Below are 20,855 nucleotides of genomic sequence, written 5' to 3'. Positions count from 1 at the left end.
TTTATGTAGTGTGGCTGTCGAGGGTACAGCACATTAATGTAGATGTCTGTGGTGGTTGCTCGTGCGAATGCAGCATAGGACAGGCTGTGCGAGAGAGAGGGAGAGAGAGAGAGAGAGAGAGAGAGAGAGAGAGAATGCGTTTGGTGTAAAATTGCTTCATCTGTTTACAATTCCATTCAGAGTTTATGAGGAAGACGAGGCAAACGGCCTGATGCATTGCCCCCGTGTCGCTGCGTGGCAGGAGCATCCACACACAGAATCATCTCTCACTTAGAAGCCAAATGATACGTCTAATTTGCTGCGAGCACGGTTATTTTTAACCTCTCCAGCCGTCAAATAATGGAGCTTGACTGTCAGCACTGGTGTGTGTGTGGGTGTGTGTGTGTGGGTTCACGCACGCATCGATGTGTGTATTCCTATCTCTGTGTGCATGTGTGAGGGGAGTGTGTGCGTGTCCCTGTGTTAAAAGGTTTCAAAACCTTTTCAATTTAACATTCCCTTTGAGCAAATTACAAAACACACATTCACATTAGTTTGCCTGATTGACTATTTTTCCCCTCATCACCCAGGAGAACCCGGGAGAAATTACAAAAAAAGAGAAGACTAAATGGTTGATGGAGACTTTCCTTCTAGCTGCTAACTACATTTCAAACAGCGCTGAGAGTACGGAACAGTGCCTTTTCCAATATGTTACTGCTAAGTTAGGGGAAAAAAAAGCCTTTGCTCTTTCCAAAATAATTATAACTGTATTCATTGAATGCAGCCATTTAATTCCAACGGAAACCCAAAGGTCTTCGCTGGGGAGAGTCGAGAATTTGAGTAAGATGTTCTGCGAAGCAACTCTCAGAAAAGTACTGTTACATAAGAAAAAAAAAAATGGTGACCAATGGTGAGCTGGCAGTGGACTGTGGCCTGGTGTCAGTAAATGATGTCATCTACATGGACACACGCAGATCTTGTAGCCCTTCTTCAGCCAACGCAGTTGGGAGTCTCGGGCCTAGGCCACGTAGGCTTGGGTACATGCTGGCCACTCTGCCTTCACTGGGTTAGGTAAGACGAGTGGTGAGGGGTTGATGTTCCTGAAGACACGACGAGGGCCACATAAAGGCCTGGCTGGACAGCCATCATGCCCAGCAGCACAATGAGTCATGCTCATGTGCAATTTCCGTAATGGCTTAACTCCAATATGTCCTCCATTTTTCGTCGGGTTGTTTTTGTACGGTGCAACAATGTGACTGAATAGAATGTGACCAGATATAAAAAAATATTAAAATGACTAATACAAAAAAAGAAAAAAATCATCAAAAATCATGAAAGAGAAATTGTGTTCTGTAAGTCTGTCTTTGATCTGCTAAATAATGCCAGATAAAAGAGCGGCTCTGAAAGGCAACTGTCTGACCGTCTTCTAGGTTTGATAAAGTGAGCGTGTGGCGGGCGTGCGTAAGTGCGTTCTGACTCAACCTGGAACCGTTACGCTACATACTAAATACACTTTTATTTTGGAAAGTAAACTTTAATGTCCTAGTGCTCAGGGGAATGGGCTTGTCCCCAAGTGTGCTGGTTTCATGATCTAATATTGAAATTAAACAGTACATCTACTGTATTGCTATATTCACCTTCGTACTATAAAGTGAAAGAAGAAATACCTGCCGAGCTTGACAATATATTTGCAAAGCGAGACCTGGAATTGCAAAGAAAATGGGGGTTTATTGTAGAAAAAAGTTCTAAGTAAGTCAATAACACTGCTAGATATAACTGACTGTGTTCATGAGGGTAAAGCAGGGCTTCTTACTTTGTTCAGTTTGTTTAGAAAAAAAGAATACTTCCAATCACTTTGAATTCACAATTGTGAATGTATACCGACAAAGAATATCCAAAACATAATGGGATAGATCACTCCCCTGTTTGCCAACTTTTTCAAAACAATAGAATCTTGCTCTCTTTAATTCTTACAAAACAAAACCCTTCGCACTACAATGGCAGCCCAAGCCAATGACTATTGTCTTGCTAATATGCTTTCAGTCTGGCAGCGTCTCCCTTCTCCAGCCCAAACAAGCCAAACTGCACACTCGGGCGCCAACAAGATTATTCTTTATGAGTTTTACGAATGGTAACTAACGCTGGCAACTGTTTGAAATTACATCCTCAGAGTAAACATGATTAATTATTACCACTCTCTCTCTCTTCACGCTCCATTGGCCAAGCGAAGGAAACACGATATGTTTATGAATCTAAACAAACCACGTGAGGGGGTGCTGAATGCTGGATTTCTGTCTGTGTTTCCCTCTGTACACAAAGAGCACCTCATCAACCCTGCTGGGATAATTGAGCAGAGAAGCTATTTCAATTAGCTTGTCAACGCTAGTCTTCCATTGCAATTGGCTGTTATAACTAGCTATTACAATAAGCTGTTATACTAGTCTTCCATTACATTTGGCCTATACCACTAGCTAGTACAATATGCTATTATAATATTTATTTATTACAATTGGCTTTTACCACTAGCTAGCCATTACAATAGGACGTTACAGCTAATTTGCTGTTACAGCCGGCCATTGCAGCTAGCTGGCCATTACAGCAGGCCATTACAGCTAGCTAGCCATTAGTATAGGCTGTTGCAGCAAGCTAGCCATAACAATAGGCTATTACAGCTTGTTGTCCATTACAGCAGACCGTTACAGCTAGCTAACCATAGCAATAGGCTGTTACAGCTAGTTAACTTTTACAATCGGCTGTTTGATTCGCTGGTTAAATGGCAGTGGAGGTGGCAGCAGGGGGCCTCCATTGTGGCGACGTGCAGCCGATGTTGGTAACCGGCGGAAACAAAGGTTAGGGCCGGGGGAAGACAACGCTTAGGGCGTCCGCCCAGCGAGCGCAGACCGTGTCATTAAAATGGACATGTTTCTGGAGCCGCAAACACGTTGCGTATGAGCGAAGTGTCGGGGAGACAGCCAGCGTGATAAAATGGATGCCTCTTATCTCCACTCTGCATATGAAAGGCTTACACGCCGGCTCCGTGACACATCCTACGCCTCATCAACGTGGCATTCGCCCGGAATTACACTCCAGCCTGAGCGGAATCAACAGGGAAAAACAATACACCTCGTATACATAGTCTCCTCTTAGCGCGGTCCACGGCAGCGTTTAGCCGCCTGTACGTACAACATTTTATAATCTGCGGCTGTATCTGTGTTCCAGAGGACATGTGCATCCCTTCCACATCTGTGTACATGGGAGGAAATACGGAGAGAGCTTAAACCAACCATTTAAAATAATTTGTTTCACAGGCAATTCACCATGGATGAGTTTATACCATGTTCTACCCCCCCCCCCCACCACCCACCACCCACCACCCACCACTCCCCCCCCCCCCCCACCCACCACTCCCCCCCCCCCCCCCCCCCCCCGTGCTGTAATTCCCCGGTAATTCGTAGGCATGGCGAACTTTGCGATCCCGGGGTAAGCTTCAATTATCTCGATGATTTGTGGTGAACACTCTCAATATAATAATGATATAGTATCTATAATTACCATGATGAGGTGGGTAGCGCGCACTGCACAATAATCACCCGTATCATCCAACACTGGTTTGGGAATCATTATCAATCTGACGGCACTCGTCAGCCCGGCTTTGTTTGTTTACCCTACCCCCCCCCTCCCTGATTGCTATTTTACTACCAAAATAAACAACAAACAACAACTTGCCACTTGCAGCTGCATAATTTGCCCGAGCAGCAAATGGCATTTATCTATAAATTTATTTTCAATTTGGAGTGTAAGCTGCAGCCACGGAGGCCAAATCACTAGCAGGGAGAAGATTATTCTAATTACTTCCCAGCTGTCACAGGGCTGCGCGGAGCACCGCAACTAGTAATCATATCCGCACGCGTGCGTCGCTGGAGCGCACGTTAAGGTGTTGTTGTTTTTTGGTAACTCGGTGTAATTACATTGACTATTACTATGGTTGTTATTATGATATGCTCTAATAGGGGGAGGGAGGATACATGAAAACGAAACTTTGCTCGGTTACGATGATGCCCTGTTGGTGTGAGTTTGGGAGTTTTTGAGATGAACATTTTGGAGCCGACCGCAGACTGCTGCAGGTCAGACTGCATTACTCTTTCAGTTTGGAAGGCTCATTTTGGTAGGATGTGGCCAAACCTACGATTTGAGTACAAGCAATGTGGTCTTGGGTTAGAGAGGTCCCTTGCGTTACATGGATCATGTCCTAAAGAACTACACACAAACAAACGACGACGATTCACAATAAGAAAAACCATCAAGGACTTTGTTCAACTAGGCCTTTTGTAGGTCTGGTTGGTTTCATAAATTCATATGCATTAGCTTCTGTGGTTTCTAACAGAGCAGGGCTCTCGCTGTGTGTGGTTTTCCCTGTAATTTACACGACTAGTCCCACAATCCCCTTGACAGACCTGTTTAGGGCTGTGCGGCTATCAGAGTGCTGAGCCCCACCAGCAACCAGCCTTCGCAGGAGATTAAAGTAAATGGCAGCAAGTCCAAATTATTGCTGCCCTCCAAAGCCACGCTGCAGAAGTCACTGGGTTCAGACACACACATGTGATGCTAATGTTTAAAGCCTGTTAATCAATACATGCATCTCTAATTTCCCCATGTTTAATGTGTTAATTGGCTTCAACTCAACTGATGCTAATACTTAAAATACCAGTTAATAATTCACCCAATAAGTAACATTATCTATATATATATATACAAAAAAGTAATGTTGGGGTGACAGTGAGAGGCATTTTCGCTGTTTAATACAATGCACAACTCTAGACCTCATAATATAGACTCTTGGATATACACCTCAAAAGCAAAAGTTGGAGAATGCTTGATTTGTTTATCCTTTAGGCAGACAGAGAATAGACTGTGTGGGTGAAAATGAAGCTTTTCAGCTGCAATGGCAGGATCAGCCAGGCTCAGCTCCTTATCTTATCCATCACACTACCTCTACTGGCCATGGAGACCCTGTCCTTCCCTGCCTTATCACACACTGAGGTCTCGCTGCCGGAGCTGTCTGACTGCTCTGGAAACACACCAGCGGAACACGTAGCGCTAGCCACTTAGAGCTAACTACACAGAGCTAACTATGTGTTTGATTGTCTCGCCTTCACTCCAAACGGCCATTACCGCCTAACATGTCTGCCTATTCCTGACGGACATATTAAAAAACTATCCTTCACACGTCTTATCTAGCAAATTCATAGAGTGATGAGGGGGAAAAAAGAAGAAGTCTGTTATTATGCTAATGATTGCCAAGCTAGCGAGTGATGATTGTACATTCAAAAACCGCGACAGCTCCTCCTCACCTACACAGTACGCAACAAAGAGCATTGTAATGCATAATAATACTTCCCAGATAAAAAAAAAAGAGCCAAACCGAGGTTAAACAAAGCATTCATACACACAACACACTTCTTCCGCTTTCCATCACATTTTCCTCCTCTAACTCTAACGAACAAAGCCACCCTGTCTCGGAGGAGCCGGCGAGACAGACACATGTCAATCACGGCCCCACGCGACGCCACATCTCCTGTGTCAGAGGCTGCCGAATGGAGAAATGTGCAATATTCTGATAATATTTCATGCAAACTAATGCAAGTCAGGACACTTCCCTGCTGGCCAGAAGGAGGGGAAATGAGAACAGGTAATTATCGTATTGCCTCAAGGCGGGAAATGATAGAGATTGCAGGCAGAGCGGGGGATATTTAGCCCTGCTAATGAAGGCCCATGTTTTGGGAGCACCAGGATAGCAGCGCAGAGGGGATCTCTCCTGCAGCCTGGCAGGAGGCCGGCCCTGATAAGACCCTCGCTACATAATGAGGACATCCAAGCCCTGCATAATGTTTTGGACCAAGGCTTACCGTCCGCTACATGCTCTCACGCTGGCCAGCCAAGGAGGGCTAGCACCACTAGCGGCCGACATACCATCAAGCATATCATCCCCCTCCCATCAGGCCAATCTCCGACCAAGTCATACCTTACAGACGGGTAACCTACACAAATTTAAAAGCTTTAAAAATAAATACATTTTTATATGAACTAATGACCACCATTTGAATAAGCATGCACGATGAGATTGAGTTGCCCGGATATTATAGAGTAATAAGTCTGCCCATTTCCACGGCAGTCTCCGGCATTGTGTAATGAAGATTGCTCCTATTATTTTGGTGGCTCATGACGAGATTGAAGGGCCGACTACCCACTTAGAGCAGTCCTAATGGCTACTGTGTAAACAATCATTGGAACGTGTTAAGCCTGATTCAGTCTCTTGTATAGAATGGCACCACTTACGTGCTAATATTCATTGAATAATGACACCGATCCCCATTATTATTTGGCATTGTGCACAGCTTGATTGAAGGGGCGCCAGCCCACTTAGCCTGGCCCATTTAACCCTGTTGAATAGTCAGTGAGGGCCCATCGCCGCCGCCGCCATAATGGAAGCACAACGCAAAAATGAAAGAGAAGGGAGAGAATGCTTGTTTTGTATATGCAGCATCTTCCCTGGACGGATATGAAATTTTAAACGCGTCATTAAGATTCACCAGCGATTCCCTCCCCAGACCCGCACGCAGACATCAGCATTGCTAATTTGCCGGTTTGCCGCGGACGGCGGGACGGATGGTGGGAAAGAGAGCGGAGGAATGGAAACAGGAGTTGGATTTGTCCAGATAACCTTGTACCCCGAGCCGCTCGGCTTCCCGGGGATGTAGCCCGGGCTCAGTCAGCGGCTCGCTCCTTATCGTGTTAATCTGAGGCGGCAACCAATACTGCGGCCGGGGTGGTGGCGGTCGCATCCTGCCTCTCACCTGCCGAGCGCCCGGTGAGGCGGACCGCTCGGAGAGGCTGTCAGCAGCCGGCCCAACCGCTCACAGAGCCTCCGGGCGGAGAGCTGCCCCCGCTGCCCGTCGCCGACGCCAACACCGAACCGGGGGGGGCTCAGTTGAATTAAACAGGGATGTGAAGGGAGGGTTGAGAGACAGTGTTTGTGGGGAATGAATACAGCAAAGCATAAGAAAACAATAAGATCACCCTATGAGTTGGGGGCGGAGAGCCCGCACGGGCGCAGACACAAGTCAAGCGGAAAGGTTCTGACAGGGGTAGTGAATCAGCAGCAACAAGAAATTCAAATTGTCCACGCTAAGCAGTTTGCAGCTGATGCTGATCTGAGTGGACTGACCCAGGCCCAGGGTGGTACAGAATGATGATGATGATGATGATGATGGTGGTGGAGGTTGAGCTGAGGGCCAGGTGCTTCATCAGCACATCACACACGAGGAGGGCAAAACAATGATCCGTCAAACCAAATAACCACAACCACCCCTTTAATGCACGAGATGTAGCATGCAAGACGAGTGTGTGTGTGTGTGTGTGTGTGTGTGTGTGTGTGTGTGTGTGTGTGTGTGTGTGTGTGTGTGTGTGTGTGTGTGTTTTAATTTCATCTGTTGTCAAGCGTCACATTGAGTGAAAGCAGATGGCACACAGTGGTCGGTTAAGAGCCAATCAGAGGAGATGGCTAGCTAGACGGCTAGCCCCATCGCCGCTAGTGCAAAACAACACGTGCAGAGATCCGTCATCGGGCAACAGAGAGGGTCGGGGGAGGGGGGGGGGGCACAGCGGGGGGCCGTGGCTCTCGCTGGTTACTGTCACAGGGCTCAGCTGTGTGCATGCACGCTCCACGCACACCGCCATCTTTCACTCAGCCGGGCGCCATTTCTTCCAGCGCCGCCGCGCCCACCGGGCCCGCGGCGCGCGGTCAGCGTGGGCCCCCGGCCCCGCAAACATTCATTTACTGCCCTGCAGGAGCGCAGGAGGGCCGGGGCGCGGCGCAGCGGCCCGCACAGCAGCACAGTGGTGCAGCGCTGATCCCGACAACGAGACCTGGTTAAACATTACCCAGGCTCACCACGGAGGGGGGAGCAGAGCGCGCTGCACGGTGACACACGCACACACACACACACACACACACACACACACACACACACACACACACACACACACACACACACACACACACACACACACACACACACACACACACACACACACACACACACACACACACGGCTGCACACATGGGACAAATAAATCTGACTCCACATGACCAAAAACACACACAAACAGGCACACAGAAAGTACAGACGCATACCCATGCACTAACACACACACACACACACACACACACACACTGCACCTTTCACATAATTAAATGCTTCATTTAAAATCAGGCTTTGATGATTTCTCTAGTAGCACCTTGTCACACCAGCCGGCTAGACGTGACAGAGAGTAGTAATTGCATCCCTGCAGAGGAGCTCGTCGTCTGGGAGGGACCGGCGCAGAAGTGGAGAGCCACCGCAAAGGTCGTACTCCCCCCGCGGCTCTCTCGTTAGGAACGCCCCAAACACACCGCCTCGCTTCCTCCGCAACCCTCCAAAACGCAGCGCCCGTTTGCCTTCGCACTCCGCACCGCTACAGCGTGCTGTGTGTGTGTGTGTGTGTGTGTGTGTGTGTGTGTGTGTGTGTGTGTGTGTGTGTGTGTGTGTGTGTGTGTGTGTGTGTGTGTGTGTGTGTGTGTGTGTGTGTGTGTGTGCGTGCGTGCGTGCGTGCGTGCGTGTGTGTGTCGGTTGTTCGTAAATGATTTGCCGTTCTCCGCTTTCTTCCTCTTCCTAATAGGCTAATGTGTAAGATAACCTGACCAGCGTGTCTTCAAATGTTCTGCTCACGGTAGAGCGAGCGGCGCCCCTCTCAGAGCGCGTTCGCCCCCGAGGCACTGCGAGGTCTAACCTGAAGAAATTGGCTTCATCTTTGAAGTGGAGCGGGCGAACAGATGGAGACGTCCGTTGCTTTCAGGAATTATTAATGACACGTTGTGATCCCCCCGATGACCTTCAGCAAACAGTCTGCCCTCCTCTGCACCCCTGGAGGACGGTGTGGGCAGCCCCCCCCCCCCCCCCCTCCCACCACCACATCAACATTGTATTTAGGGAACGCAAGCGAGGTCACTGAAGGAATCAATGCGCCTTCATTACCGTGTTTTGAGGCTCTAATCCAATCGTGAGTTTGGTTTGCTTGCTCGCTTCCTATGCACTCCCACTGACGGTACGCTCGCTTCCTATGCACTCACAATGGCGGTACGCTCGCTTCCTTTGCACTCACAATAGTGGTATGCTCGCTTCCTATGCACTTACAATGGCGGTACGCTCGCTTCCTATGCACTCACAATGGCGGTACGCTCGCTTCCTTTGCACTCACAATAGTGGTATGCTCGCTTCCTATGCACTTACAATGGTGGTACGCTCGCTTCCTATCCATTCACAATGGCGGTACGCTCGCTTCCTATGCACTCACAATGACACTGGGGGGAGAGACAACCACTCACATTATACACAATCTCACAGACCAGGAATAGATTTGAGATTCATGCAGAAAACCCACTAATTCTACTAAGCCCAATTTGGTTGCTGTTATTTCCCCCACAATGGGAACCATAGACAGAAATTAATCTGCAGAAAGCATTTTTTTCTGTAGTCTTTAAAAATAAACCTCTCATCATTGTAGTTTCTTGTGGAGGGGCTCAAGGGATTCACCATTGTGCCATCAAATCTATGGTACGAACATAAATCGGATAGAGCCAAGCCATCACGTTTCTGTTGCCCGTGGAAAACATTGATTTTAAATGATAACTTGACAAGGCCTTTTCTTTCATTGTTGTTTTCTTCAGGAAAAGAACAGAGCTGAAAACATTATTCCTCTTCGTTCTCGTTTGGCAGAACTGAAAAACAAGAGGAAGATACCGAACACCTACGGTTAGAAAGCCCAAAATCTACACATTACACGACACAAGTGGCTGTTATCCTTAAATTAACTGATTTATTATTTTTTAACATATAAGGGCTGTCTTTTCCATGTGACCAATCAATGCACAATCAAAACTCAATGTTTGAAATCAGAATGGTTGGATATTACGTTTGATGACGTTAGATGACGTGTGTATGCATGCAAGTGTCTATGTTTTGAGCTTCTAGTGAAGGTAAGATGGTAGTTAATACATCTTCACAGAGCTACATCTGAAGGAGAAATTTATCAAACAGCATCCTTACACTTTCAAACTGTGTAACAGTAGGAAATAGTACATTATCTTGTGTTTTTTTAGGCGCATGTTACGTACAGTTTCGTGTGATTATTTACCACAGGGCTTGCTAATGAGAACATATAAATGAGTACAATGGCTCGGGATGTTTATTTAATCTTACTCAAGCTTGAGAAAAACAAATAAAACCCCAAATCCCTTATGTATAAATTAAAATAATCCTGCAACTCGAGAAAAAAATATACAAAAAAAAAAACAGACAATTCCTACATCAAAGAATGCCTGCTCCGTGCAGTCACTGCCCGTGAAATATGTCAAAGATCAAAACAAGAGTTCAAACACAATAAATCGAAAATTAGGCACATGATGCAAAATAACTATTTGTTGTAAATAGTTTTGAGTCTTTTCTGTTTTACTTAGCCTTGTTAGCAGCGGCGCTTACACGAGAGAGCCTGCTCACTTCACATCGTGTTTCAAAATGATGGCAATGATTTCAAAAGGTTTTAAACAGCCTCGCAACCTGAGAACTGAGGTTGGACTTTCCTCCCATAAAGACTCTCACTCTCTCACACCCAATGAAAAGCCCAAACAGGCAAACAAACAAACCCACCGACAGGAAACTCCAAAACCTCCTCCCTGCCCGCTGTGGGAAGCCCCAGTTTATCTTCCCCACTTCATCGCCGTGTGGTTAGGCTCTCACACGAACCCAAGCAAACATGCGCACGCACACACACGCACGCGCGCGCGCGCACAAACAGACACACACCAAACAGGAACACAAGCGTGCATGACACACACACACACACAAATGCTCAGGCACAAACACGCCCGCGCACACACATGCGCTTGCACGCACGCATGCATGCACACACAGACATACACGCACACAAATACACGAACAGAAGGACACACACACACACACACACACACACACACACACACACACACACACACACACACACACACACACACACACACACACACACACACACACACACACACACACACACACACACACAGAAGCACAAGCACACTCTTTTCTCATCACAGCAGTCTGTCACCTTAATATGTTTTATTGACACAACTAAGCACAGAGAAGCCCATTAGTTCTCCGTGGGAATGACAGTGTCACTACCAGCTCTGCTATCAACTCCACTGTCGGCAGTGTGTACACTGTGGATAGTGAACACGCTGAATAAACCTTGAGATATGTTCAAATAAGATAAATACCGAAAAAAATAAAGCTTTGTGTGCTTGCACATGTTTAAATACAGCCTTTTTTAATACGTTGGTGCCGGTGACAAAGTTCACTGTAATGCTTAAAACAATACTAGTATTTACACAAAATAACACCGTCTGTTTGCTATTTATCGATTCAGTTTAGACACCAAAGGGTTGCTGGGTGCAGGATTGTAGCTAAGCTGTGGTGATGTTTTCAAGTGGAAAGTCTTTGGAGTACAGCGGTGGGCTGTGCTGCTTTGATAATAATTAAGAACACTCTAGTTGGGCAGAATCCGGCTGCGTGGCCCATAGTCACACATGAAAGCCATTAAAACAGCCGTCAGCGCAGCGAGAACAGGCCTTCCTGCCGCTACCCCTTCAATTATTGACAGAATCAAGACTCGGAGATGACAGCCTTCTGAATTGCACCCAAATTATTCGGTAAAAAGAAAAACACCCAAAACATTATGCAAGCACTCGCTGGGTGGGAAAACATCTAATGGGTAGCTGGGTGACAAAAAACAACTGAACAGCATTGTTGGAATGAAAATAACAAATAACTTCAAACCAGTGTAGGGGAGGCTATTTCTTTCAATTTAGATGATGCTTAGGTCCTGTGTGCTGAGATATTGGAGGTTGTGAAAATAGGCAACAGACGGAGAGAGGGAGATAAAACAGAGAGGGGATGCAGAGAGAGAGGGGGGGAGAGTGAGAGAGAGAAAGAGAGAGAAGAGGAGAGGGGGAGCGATACAAGAGAGAGGAAAGCGAGTGAGAGGGAGAGAGAGAGAGCAAGAGAGAGAGAAAGAGAGACAGAGAGAGAGAGAGAGTGAAGGGTTTAAGGGGAATGTATCTCATTCCGGGGACCAAATGGTCCCCAGTAAGAGGGTGATCAGGAGCCCATCCTGGTGGTGAGAGGCGAGGTCTCTGCTGACGAGGCTGCAGTGGAGCAGGGGGGGCCGGGCTGGACCGGGCTGACAAGGGTCTGTACTCAGCACCGGGGGAAACCTCTCATCCAGAAACCACCAGCCCCGGGGAGCAGCACAAAAACAGAACGCTGCCAAACAGAAAGGGAAGAGAAGAGGGAAACAAAAACAAAAAGAAACCAAACCGCCCGCCAAAACGCCGTTCGGTAGAAAAAAAAAAACCCGGAGGAAGCGGAGTCGGTTGAGGATGTGATTGCCAGCCCCACTCCAGACTCCCAGGATCCCCTCACAGGAGCGCGGGAGTCCCGATCGGAGGCGGCGCCGGCTGGGGGCGGCGGTGCATCGTCCCCCCTCGCCCCTTAATCAGGCCCGCGGCGCGGGGAGCGGCGGAGCCCCACATGCAGAACGCTTCAGCTCGATGGGGAACAGAACTCCTAATCAGCAATCAAGACACCGCCGAGGCCCAGGGGGGGGGGGGGGGGGGGGGGGGCTCTCCACCGGCAGGTCAAGGGCCCCCTCCGCACAGCGGGCCGGGCCCTCGGCTCCCGCTGGGGCACACCCACAGACATTGTCTGGGAGCCCCCCCCACAGACCCCCCACCCCCCCCACGCTCGCAGCGCCACACTTTGTATATTAATAAGAGAGCGGGGGGCTCGGCTTGGTGGGTGAGAAGACGCCGAAGACATTGTCTTTTTTTTCTTTTGTAGATCAAATATGGGAATAGGTTTAATAAATATATCTAACAATTACAAATCTAAGGGATGGACCTCACACGAGAGCCGCCGTGTCCCTGACTTAGCCCAGTGGCTCACGCTACTTCCAGCAAAGTGCATTGCCTTGCACATTCTCCCCCCTCCTTTCATCTCCGTAATTAGCACTGAAGCAGCATTTCTCTTATTTCAAACAAATGCATGTGCATAAAATATCAATGCTAAGTAGACGGCGCCGGCAGAGGCTTTGTTATTTGTGATGACGAGAACGCTCTTCCGTTCCACTCCGCTCACTGCCGTGGCGGTGCGCTGGTGCAGGGGTCTCGCCTCGCTCTGTGAGCCTGTTTCAACAGGCTCACAGACACCCTGAGTGTGTGTGTGTTGTGTGTGTGTGTGTGTGTGTGTGGGGGTCAGAACACCTTGAAGGACGCCGTGGCGTGGCCGGTGGCCACGCCACGGCGTCCTTCAAGGTGTTCTGACCCCCACACACACACACACACACAACACACACACTCAGGGTGCCGGTGCGGGTTACAACTGTTTTTTTTAGCCAACTATCGTCACCGACACTGACACGACGCCTCGACTTTGACAAAGTTGACTTTCTTTCCAGAGCACCCCCTAGTGCTCCGGAGTGCTCCAGCTGGCGGCGCCGATGTTTGCCGTCTGTCTGTCGGCGCAGGTGCCTGATCAGACGAGGGGTAAATGAAGCCGTTCCTGGAACAAGAGGAGCACGTCATAATGTCATAATGGCCTCTGCTGGGACGTGTAATCACGCCCCGCGCCACTCACTCCTCTCCTCAAGTGGGGTGGGGGGGGGGGGGGGGCAGAGAGAGGGCGCGTGTTGCGATGACCTTTGTGCGCGCCGCCCTCTCCCTCGTCTCATCAGAATTCCAGAGCGCGCTCATTTTTCATCCTTTGTTCTCGGAGCCGGGGGGGGGGGGGGGGGGGGGGTCCCGGCACGCCACAGACGCACTCTCCGAGGAGCGGCGGAGGGAGCGAGCGGCAGGCCGGGGCCCCCACCGTGCGACCTCTGACCCCTTACCTCCTCTGCAGCGCGGCCGGGTAGTGCACGGCGGCCTCTGTTGTCCTCCGTGTTAAACAGCGGAGGTTTACACGCTGTTGTGATGACCTGTGCCGACTCTGGGCACCGAGGAGATGGACATGCCTGCCAAGAGGACTTCTATCTAATATAGATCACGGAAATGTGTTATATTAAACGGGAGACGGAGAAAGAGGGAGAAAAATCGACCTTTTGCAGCACAGGGAGAGCGTACCAGAGGCACTTGCAAAGTGCTGAAGCCGCCGTATGCAGCGATGGCACTTAACACCTGTCAACAGCTGTCAGCGAGGGCCGCTCTTATTGTCACTCGGGATCAGATTAATAGCAGAGAATAACGAGCTGTGATCTACTGTGATCCCCCCACCCTCTGACGGACAGACGCCCGGTGCAGGGGGCGGTGGAAGGGTGGAGCTAACCCACTGAAACCACGCTTCTCTGGCGGGGCAAAGGCGGAGATGTGATCCCTGCCCAGAGATAGGGACGTGTTTGGCGGAGCTGGTGGTGGTGGTGTCGGTGGTGGTGGTGTTGGTGGTGGTGTCGGTGGTGGTGTTGGTGGTGGTGGTGGTGGTGGTGGTGGCGGCAGCGCCGGGGGAGAAGCTGGTTTAGTGGCGGAGGAGCCGCTGACTGCCCCTGACGGAGGAGGTGAAGGAGGAGGACTGTCTGTCTGAGCCGGGGCGCTCACAGAGAGAGCCAGTTTGTCCCAAGACATGGGCTCAAAGTAATGGGCTTTATTTACTCCGGCATGATGGGAGGAGAGCGAGCCGAAAGCAGAGGGGGGGGGAGAAAAAAAGCGAAGGGTGGAAGTAGGAGGATTGAGCAAAAGACTCGAGGGAGAGATGCATTAGAGCTGTCTGGAGCTCCTTCTCACCTCCTACCTCTCTCTGCCGCTCTCTCTCCCCGTCTCGGTTCCCCCTCTGGCTCGGAGGAAAACACATATCTCCTGTATGTTTTATTTTCCTCTCCTCTGCCTTCTCTTTTTGTTATTGTCCTCAGTGTTGGAGTCAAGACAAAACGCAAAATCAATAATGCTTTTTCACCATCATCTCCTCTTTGATGAAACTTCAAAAAGACGGTGGACACAGGCCTCTAGAGGCTCACGTGAAAAAAAAAAAAGAAACAAATAAAAGAAAGATTCCTCCAGTACCAAACCGGAAAAAAGCACTTCAATCACACACACCATTGTTAACTTCCGAGCCCCAAAATGGCAGAGCAAAGGGAGCCAACACAGCTAATTGAAAACCACTATAATTACACACAATTACACGCAACTATATCACACTATTCTCATCATTAGCAATCACATCATTACTGCCTCGAATAAAAGGGAATAGAAATGTTGTTCGTATCATATCAACATACTGGAATATATCATTTTCCCTGCTGCCAATATCCCCCCCCCCCTTGTCAGCAGACATCTACAGCCGTAGCTACTTAAGATACAAATATAAAAGAATAAAGTTCTTTCATTCCTCCCTTCATGGCGCTGTGGTTTATGATTATCAAAGGTGTGCCGTGTGTGTGTGTGTGAGAGCTATTCTACCACGCCACTAAATGCTGCGTGACAGAGAGACACTTCAAAGGGGCCATAAGTGACTCTTGAAACGCTGAGTGAAAGTAGAGGATAGGAAATTACCCTTAATTTGACTATTTGACTAAGCCCCCACTAGGTGTTTTACCCCACAAGGCCGTCTTATTGAAAAACGAAATATATTTATATATACGTACAAGTGAACGGATAGTGAGCGGCGCAATCACAATAACTGTGATTCAATAGAGTTGTTTGAGTCGCCGTGGTAATTGGTTGTTGCCAGGCGCACTTTGTGCAGGTAAAGACGTGAAGACGAAGGCAGGAGCTTAATAAAACTTGTGGGTTTCCCGTCGCATTGCTTATGGTCTGTGTTCAGTTTTGGCAGGAGGAAATAGAACCGCATTCAGGGCTTTGTTAGGAAGAGCAGACACATTTCCTCTGCTCTCGTCTTCTTGGTCCCCTTCATCTCGCTCCAGAACCACCATTCCCCCCTCGCTCGCTCTCTCCCGCTCTCTCTAACTTCAGCCAAATCCTTTCTCCTCGTCGCCGCTTCTCCCTATCTCTTCTACCACTCCTCTCCTCCTCCTCCTCCTCCCCTCCCTCCTCTTCCTCCCGCTTCCTCCATCTCTCCTCTACTTCTCCTCCACCTCCTTCTCCTCCCATCCCCCTCCTCCCTTTTCTTCTCTTCCTGCCCTCCCCTCTGGCTGTCTTCCCTCCCCTCTCTCTCTCTCTCCCTCCCTCCCTCCCTCTCTCCCTTCACAGTGCACATCCCCTGTCCCCCTCTCCCAATCTTTCTGCCGCCAAATCAAAAATCCATGCTCTCAATGGGCAGTCAATATCTCATTAAGCAGGGCCCTCCACACACAACCTGGCAACCAGGATGTGCTTCTCAGCGGGGCCGCCGAGCCCAGACTGGCAAGCCACACGCTCTTTAATAACCTGCCCAGGGTCCTCTCCCGTCAGCCAGGCCCAAGCAAGATAAACCTATAGCCAGCGTGAGTCCCGTCAGAGTGCCCACTCCCCGTGGACGCCTGGGTATCATGTGTAATGTGCTCCTGGATGCGCTGGGCCTATACATGTGTGTGGGGGGTTGTAAAGACGAGGAATCCTTCTTCATAATGTATCGCAAGAAAATTCATAATGTATTTATAATAGCTGTTAATAGAGACGGAGGGAGAGAGAGCACAAGAGAGAACGTTTTTAGCCGTGAAGGTGACAAGGGAACATTCATTTATTTATTTTTAAATAACACTTCCCACTCTTTTTTAAGCCCCTGCAGGTGACTCGTGCTATATTCTGCCTCACCTTAATCGGCGGCCATCCCTCTATTGGCTTAGTTATGTGCTCAAACCCCTAACTGGATAACAGTCGATCTCGTTAACCTCTGCTGTAACGTGTCGGAGCCTGCAGCGTGCGCAGTCGAGAGGCCTTCAGTGCACCGCTGATGGGAAGAGACAATACACACCACAGCTACAGCAAATATTTACAGCGCCTCTCGACATCGCATTAAAGCAGCCATCACAAGCAGTCTGACTTTACCTCGGCCGAGGCCCCTGCACATCTTTTTCACAGTCTGCTGCACAAGTCCTGGGCTGAATCACGTGTTTCTGTGAGGTCTGCATGCAACAGGACTGGGGAACTGAGGGGGATGTGCTGTGTGCATGGGTGTCTATGTGTGTGGGTGCAATTGTGGGCTTGTGTGTGTGCTTGTGTGTGTGTGTGTGTGTGTGTGTTCCTGCGTGGTTGTGACTGTTTTTCACTGTGTGTGTGTGTGTGTGTGTGTGTGTGTGTGTGTGTGTGTGTGTGTGTGTGTGTGTGTGTGTGTGTGTGTGTGTGGACCCCTATTTCAACAGCGACTACTACACACGCCCACCACCGGTATTTCCAGTGAAGTGTTAATTAGAATGTTTTGCAGCTCCGATGACATTTTCTACCTTTTCCCATCTATTCAAACATCAAACGACTTTCGTCCGTTACGTAATTGGTATTTTCTCCTTAATTGTGCTGAGTAGGCTGGACGAATTTGCATGTGGTAACGAGAGGGATGTTTCTATTACAGGTAATTAGGTAGCTGAGAGGCAGTGCTGTGGTGCAAGGCTGTACCCTACACACACTGAGAGCGGTGGGCAGGACGGGGGGAAGGGAGGGCAAGTGACAGAATGCCTCATAACAATATATATTAATGTAAACGCAAATGTCACACTCTGCATGATGGATATATCGTCAGATGTCTGGCCATTACGGATATAGCATATCCCACTCAGGTTGAGGAATGCTATGGGGCATTCACTCGTTTTGTTCACTCATTGAAAGGCAGAATGATGCCCTCTCATATTGTTGTGTGTGTGCTTTTAGTTGCATAACACACAAAAGACGATGCGGATAGCCTTATGTGTTTTAGATTATTACATGTTTATGAGGTTAGAATGTAATATTAAGTCATATTTAATCTGTGTTAAATGAGGGAGAATGAGTGTCCTATAAAATACATGGGGCTCCATCCCATTTTACAATTTATTAAATGTAAAACATTAAATATTACAAATAAACGAAATAAACTATAGAAATACTGCAAATATATATTATTTTCAATAAAAGACCTGAGCCATAATATCATGGGAGAAACTTAAGGAAATTGTAATTTGCATAATTCATTTTCTGAATAGTTTTTAACGTATAAACAACGCTTATTTCAAGAATAAATTTGACAGAATAATTAGATATTTATTTAAAAATCCATGTTTAACTCGTGTTGCAATCATAAAATGAATAAAAAGTAAGGAATCAGAGCAAAATAAATGGCGGAAAAAAAGAACCAAATTGAAAAGCAAAACTAGCTCAGTTAGGACCCAACGCCAGCTGTCCAACCTCGAGGTCAGTGCACGTGAACGCTTCATACATGTCCTCATGGTCACATATGTTGAGGTATTCCTCTCCATGTGCGTTCACGTCACGGAACAATTAATCTGCATGTGTGCAAGACACAAACACGCGCGCGCGCGTGTGTGTGTGTGTGTGTGTGTGTGTGTGTGTGTGTGTGTGTGTGTGTGTGTGTGTGTGTGTGTGTGTGTGTGTGTGTGTGTGTGTGTGTATTTGTGTGGACGCGTGTGTGGGGGCACATGTGTGTGTTGCACTTGAAGGCACTATCTGTCTGTACGCATGAGTGTGTGCGCATGTGTGGCTCTGCTACTATGGTGGTGGTAGTGTGTGAGTGTGTTGGTAGTGTGTGTGGGAGTATGTGAGTGTATGAGTGTGTGTGAGTGTGTGTGTGTGTTGTGTGAGTGTGTGTGAGTCTATGGGGGGAGGGGGGTGGAATGGGAGAGCCGGGATTAAGCATTTCAGATCTACATCTCAGCGACAAGGACGGCCGAGTCCTGCTCTCAGTCCGACATGTGAAGTCCTCTACACCCCCCCTACACCCCCCCTACACCCCCCCTACACCACCATACACCCCCCCTACACCACCATCTACGACCCCCCCGGAAAAAGACCAAAAAATAGGTCAGTGGAACACAAAAACACAAACACACACGCACATGCACCGGTATATCAGTCCAGAGATATGGTTATTCTGCCCGTCTCTCTCCACTACGGTCTCTCCTCGCGTGTCTGCGGAGGTCCTCACTCGCTGCCACGCACGCCTCCCCCCTGAGCCCACGCACACGCCTCCCCCCCTTACCCCGTGTTCCCCCCTACCCCACGCACACGCCTCTCTCCCCCCCCCCCCCCCCCCCCTTACCCAAACTCGCATGCCTCCCCCCTTTACCCCCTACCCACGTCTCCCCCCTTTACCCCCTACCCACGTCTCCCCCCTTTACCCCCTACCCACGCCTCCCCCCTTGCCCCACTCGCCCGTCCCTTGGACTGGAACAACAGGATTATTATGGTGTGGGGGAAGAGAGGAGCAGAGATAGAGACCCCCGTTGCAGCCCCCCCAACCCCCTCCACACTGTCTCGCACACACACACACACACACACACACACACACACCCTCCACACTGTCTCGCACACACACACACACACACACACACACACACACACACACACACACACACACACACACACACACACACACACACACACACACACACACACACACACACACCCTCTCTTTTTGGCAACTATGCCCAAAGCACTTCAGCTCCCCAGCTAAAGAGGGTGCAGGGCTATGATTACATTCGGAGCCATATCGCTGCAAAATCCCACTCGCTCTCTGGAGCACCACGAGTAGGGAGTCACACTAGTATTAAATGCCTCCAAAAAGCCAAATATTATTAAGCATGTGTACCATTATACACACCATACATAAATACATATCTGTGGTCTAAATGATCTGTGTAAAACATGAAACAACTCTCAGTTCAGTGTGCAAGTGCAGGCAAAGGGGGACATGTTACACATGCATTCATGGAGAAACCAGCACAGCTTCATCATGTTATACATTCTAAATACAGCCTGATACTACACTGTTGTTTCTACTCTGCTTTACTTGATCTCTCCCGGTCGCTAAGTCTCTCCGTCCCTGTCTCCGTTTCTCCCCCCCCCCTCTCTCGCTCTCTCACTCTCTCCCTCTCCCTCTCCCCATGTCTCTCTCTCTTTCCCCTTAACCCTATGGGCCCCCCCCTGCTGTGCAGCTGGAATGGAAAGAGTTGCGGGTCTACGAAGAGAGCAGCGGTACTTGTTACTTGAGCACTAAACCTTTTGCAGGGTGCACGAGTATCGGCAAGCATGCATTTGATGAAGTAGTATTATTTCCTGGTAGCCCTTACCTTTCATAGCTGAAATCACAAAATACATCATTAAACTCCGGGTCCATAAGAATGCACTCGTAACAGCGCAAAAGCCCTCCACTGCTGTCTCAGCAGCAGCTGGCCAACACACAGCTCCGTCTCCCAGGCTTGGAGCACGACCACACCACCATCCATGTGACTGTGACATCAGCGCTCATGTCGGCCCGGGCCCCGCCCACCAGCCTTTGATTGGCACAGCGTGCAGCCAGTGGGGGCGCTGAGAGCACACAGGCAGGGAGGCTGGCTCTCGTCCCACTGATTGCAGTCACAGCCTGTCTACATGACTCGCTAGACACAACACACTCTCACTATCAAGGTTCCCTTATCTCATGGAGGCGTACGCAGGCAGAGCTGCTCCTCTCGCACACACACACACACACACACACACACACACACACACACACACACACACACACACACACACACACACACACACACACACACACACACACACACACACACACACACACACAGACCGCTTCTGCCCAGCACACTTTGCTAAGGAG

The 20,855-nt window shown here is 49.0% G+C and overlaps 1 protein-coding gene across 1 annotated transcript in view; it reads right to left on the bottom strand.

The window, feature by feature from the left end:
* The window catches only part of roraa (RAR-related orphan receptor A, paralog a), a 53,902-nt gene extending 33,070 nt beyond the window's left edge, over nucleotides 1-20,832 (bottom strand). Inside the window, exon 1 of the mRNA XM_060061964.1 lies at nucleotides 20,329-20,832. Within this exon, the coding sequence (XP_059917947.1) occupies nucleotides 20,329-20,497 (169 nt within the window). The 5' untranslated portion in view covers nucleotides 20,498-20,832. The remainder of the gene's footprint in view (nucleotides 1-20,328) is intronic.
* Nucleotides 20,833-20,855: the final 23 nt, after the last annotated feature.

The sequence above is a fragment of the Gadus macrocephalus genome, chromosome 9 (genome assembly GCF_031168955.1).
Source record: "Gadus macrocephalus chromosome 9, ASM3116895v1".
In the NCBI taxonomy this organism is placed as follows: Eukaryota; Metazoa; Chordata; class Actinopteri; order Gadiformes; family Gadidae; genus Gadus; species Gadus macrocephalus.
The sequence above is the reverse complement of the archived record's forward strand: the minus strand, read 5'-3'. Positions and strand labels throughout refer to the sequence as shown.